This window comes from Limulus polyphemus, unplaced genomic scaffold (genome assembly GCF_000517525.1).
Source record: "Limulus polyphemus unplaced genomic scaffold, Limulus_polyphemus-2.1.2 Scaffold1142, whole genome shotgun sequence".
In the NCBI taxonomy this organism is placed as follows: Eukaryota; Metazoa; Arthropoda; class Merostomata; order Xiphosura; family Limulidae; genus Limulus; species Limulus polyphemus.
In genome coordinates, this window is record NW_013666752.1 from 11,299 (window position 1) to 13,741 (window position 2,443).

The 2,443-nt window shown below is 34.4% G+C and overlaps 1 protein-coding gene across 1 annotated transcript in view; it reads left to right on the plus strand.

Moving 5' to 3' along the window:
* LOC111086493 (regulating synaptic membrane exocytosis protein 1-like) overlaps positions 1-2,443 on the plus strand; it is a gene marked incomplete at its 5' end in the record, with an annotated part of 28,472 nt that overhangs the window by 10,765 nt on the left and 15,264 nt on the right. The window contains one exon of the mRNA XM_022389540.1: positions 1,413-1,571. Coding sequence (XP_022245248.1) covers positions 1,413-1,571 — 159 coding nt within the window. The remainder of the gene's footprint in view (positions 1-1,412; positions 1,572-2,443) is intronic.

Below are 2,443 nucleotides of genomic sequence, written 5' to 3' on the forward strand. Positions count from 1 at the left end.
ACACATATCTATATAAATAGAGAACTGATACTGGTTTCCTATACATATCTATATAAATAGAGAACTGATACTGGTTTCCTACACATATCTATATAAATAGAGAACTGATACTGGTTTCTGACACATATCTATATACATAGAGAACTGATACTGGTTTCCTACACATATCTATATACATAGAGAACTGATACTGGTTTCCTACACATATCTATATACATAGAGAACTGATACTGGTTTCCTACACATATGTATATAAATAGAGAACTGATACTGGTTTCCTATACATATCTATATAAATAGAGAACTGATACTGCTTTCCTACACATATCTATATAAATAGAGAACTGATACTGCTTTCCTACACATATCTATATAAATAGAGAACTGATACTGTTCCTACACATATCTATATAAATAGAGAACTGATACTGGTTTCCTACACACCTGACAGTACCAACGTGTTTAACCAGTAGATACGAACAAAGTAACAACGGACTTTACCTGACAGTACCTTCGTGTTTAACCAGTAGATACGAACAAAAGAACAACGAACTTTACCTGACAGTACCATGGTGTTTATCTTGTAGATCCTAACACAGGAAAAACGGACTTTACCTGACAGTACCTTCGTGTTTATCCAGTAGATACGAACAAAAGAACAACGAACTTTACCTGACAGTACCATGGTGTTTATCTTGTAGATCCTAACACAGGAACAATGGACTTTACCTGACAGTACCATCGTGTTTATCTTGTAGATCCTAACACAGGAACAACGGACTTTACCTGACAGTACCTTCGTGTTTATCCACTAGATACGAACAAAAGAACAACGGACTTTACCTGACAGTACCATGGTGTTTATCTTGTAGATCCTAACATAGGAACAACAGACTTTACCTGACAGTACCATGGTGTTTATCTTGTAGATCCTAACACAGGAACAACGAACTTTACCTAACAGTACCATCGTGTTTATCTATTTGTTTAAATATTTACGTTATGATTTTCAAACACTAATTAGCTTTCTGTTTATCATGAGATATTAGAATTATCAAATTTCACCCTCTTCCGAGCTATCGACCACGTCATTACTTCATTGATACACTTGTCCTGTAGCTATAGTGTCATGTGACTTAGCTACGAGACATAAACATATTTTAATAAGCTTAACAAAATACACCTAAAGTCATCAGTTTGAATCTAAAAGTTCCATTTGTATTTTTGTAACAGTGTTTATTGTGAGCATTTTATCTACTTCTCTAAACACTCGTGTAATCATTTAAGGTAAATGTGGAGCTTGGTTCTCTGGAGGTTTTGAGAAGTGAAACTTTACAACAATCATCGTAATCACAAACAACTATTTCTAATTTGTTGAAAGTACCTAAAGTATCATTCATTTTTTGTCTAAGTTCTTCATCCTGAAGATGCGTGGAACCGAATACAACAAACTCCACCAGATGGCGCTAGTGCACACAAGAGTGCCAGTCCTTGTGAATCCAGGTCCTCCCGATCAACGCCACCTAGTAGGAAAAATTCAATGCAGTTAACTTCACGAGATAGTCTTCCAGGTAAACAAAGGTTAAAATCAATGATGCAAATGTTATATATTTAATAATCATTTGTTGTTTCCAGGTAAACAATGTGTAGGAAAGCAGTATCAGTTCTCTATTCATATAGATATGTGTAGGAAACCAGTATCAGTTCTCTATTTATATAGATATATGTAGGAAACCAGTATCAGTTCTCTATTTATATAGATATGTGTAGGAAACCAGTATCAGTTCTTTATGTATATAGATATGTGTAGGAAACCAGTATCAGTTCTCTATGTATATAGATATATGTAGGAAACCAGTATCAGTTCTCTATTTATATAGATATGTGTAAGAAACCAGTATCAGTTCTTTATTTATATAGATATGTGTAGGAAACCAGTATCAGTTCTCTATTTATATAGATATGTGTAGGAAACCAGTATCAGTTCTCTATGTATATAGATATGTGTCGGAAACCAGTATCAGTTCTCTATTTATATAGATATCTGAAGGAAACCAGTATCAGTTCTCTATTTATATAGATATGTAGAGGAAACCAGTATCAGTTCTCTATTTATATAGATATCTGAAGGAAACCAGTATCAGTTCTCTATTTATATAGATATGTAGAGGAAACCAGTATCAGTTCTCTATTTATATAGATATTAAAGTCCGTTGTTCCTTTGTTCGTATCTACTGGTTAAACACGGTGGTACTGTCAGGTAAAGTCCGTTGTTACTTTGTTCGTATCTACTGGTTAAACACGTGGTACTGTCAGGTAAAGTCCGTTGTTACTTTGTTCGTATCTACTGGTTAAACACGTTGTACTGTCAGGTAAAGTCCGTTGTTCCTTTGTTCGTATCTACTGGTTAAACACGTGGTACTGTCAGGTAAAGTCCGTTGTT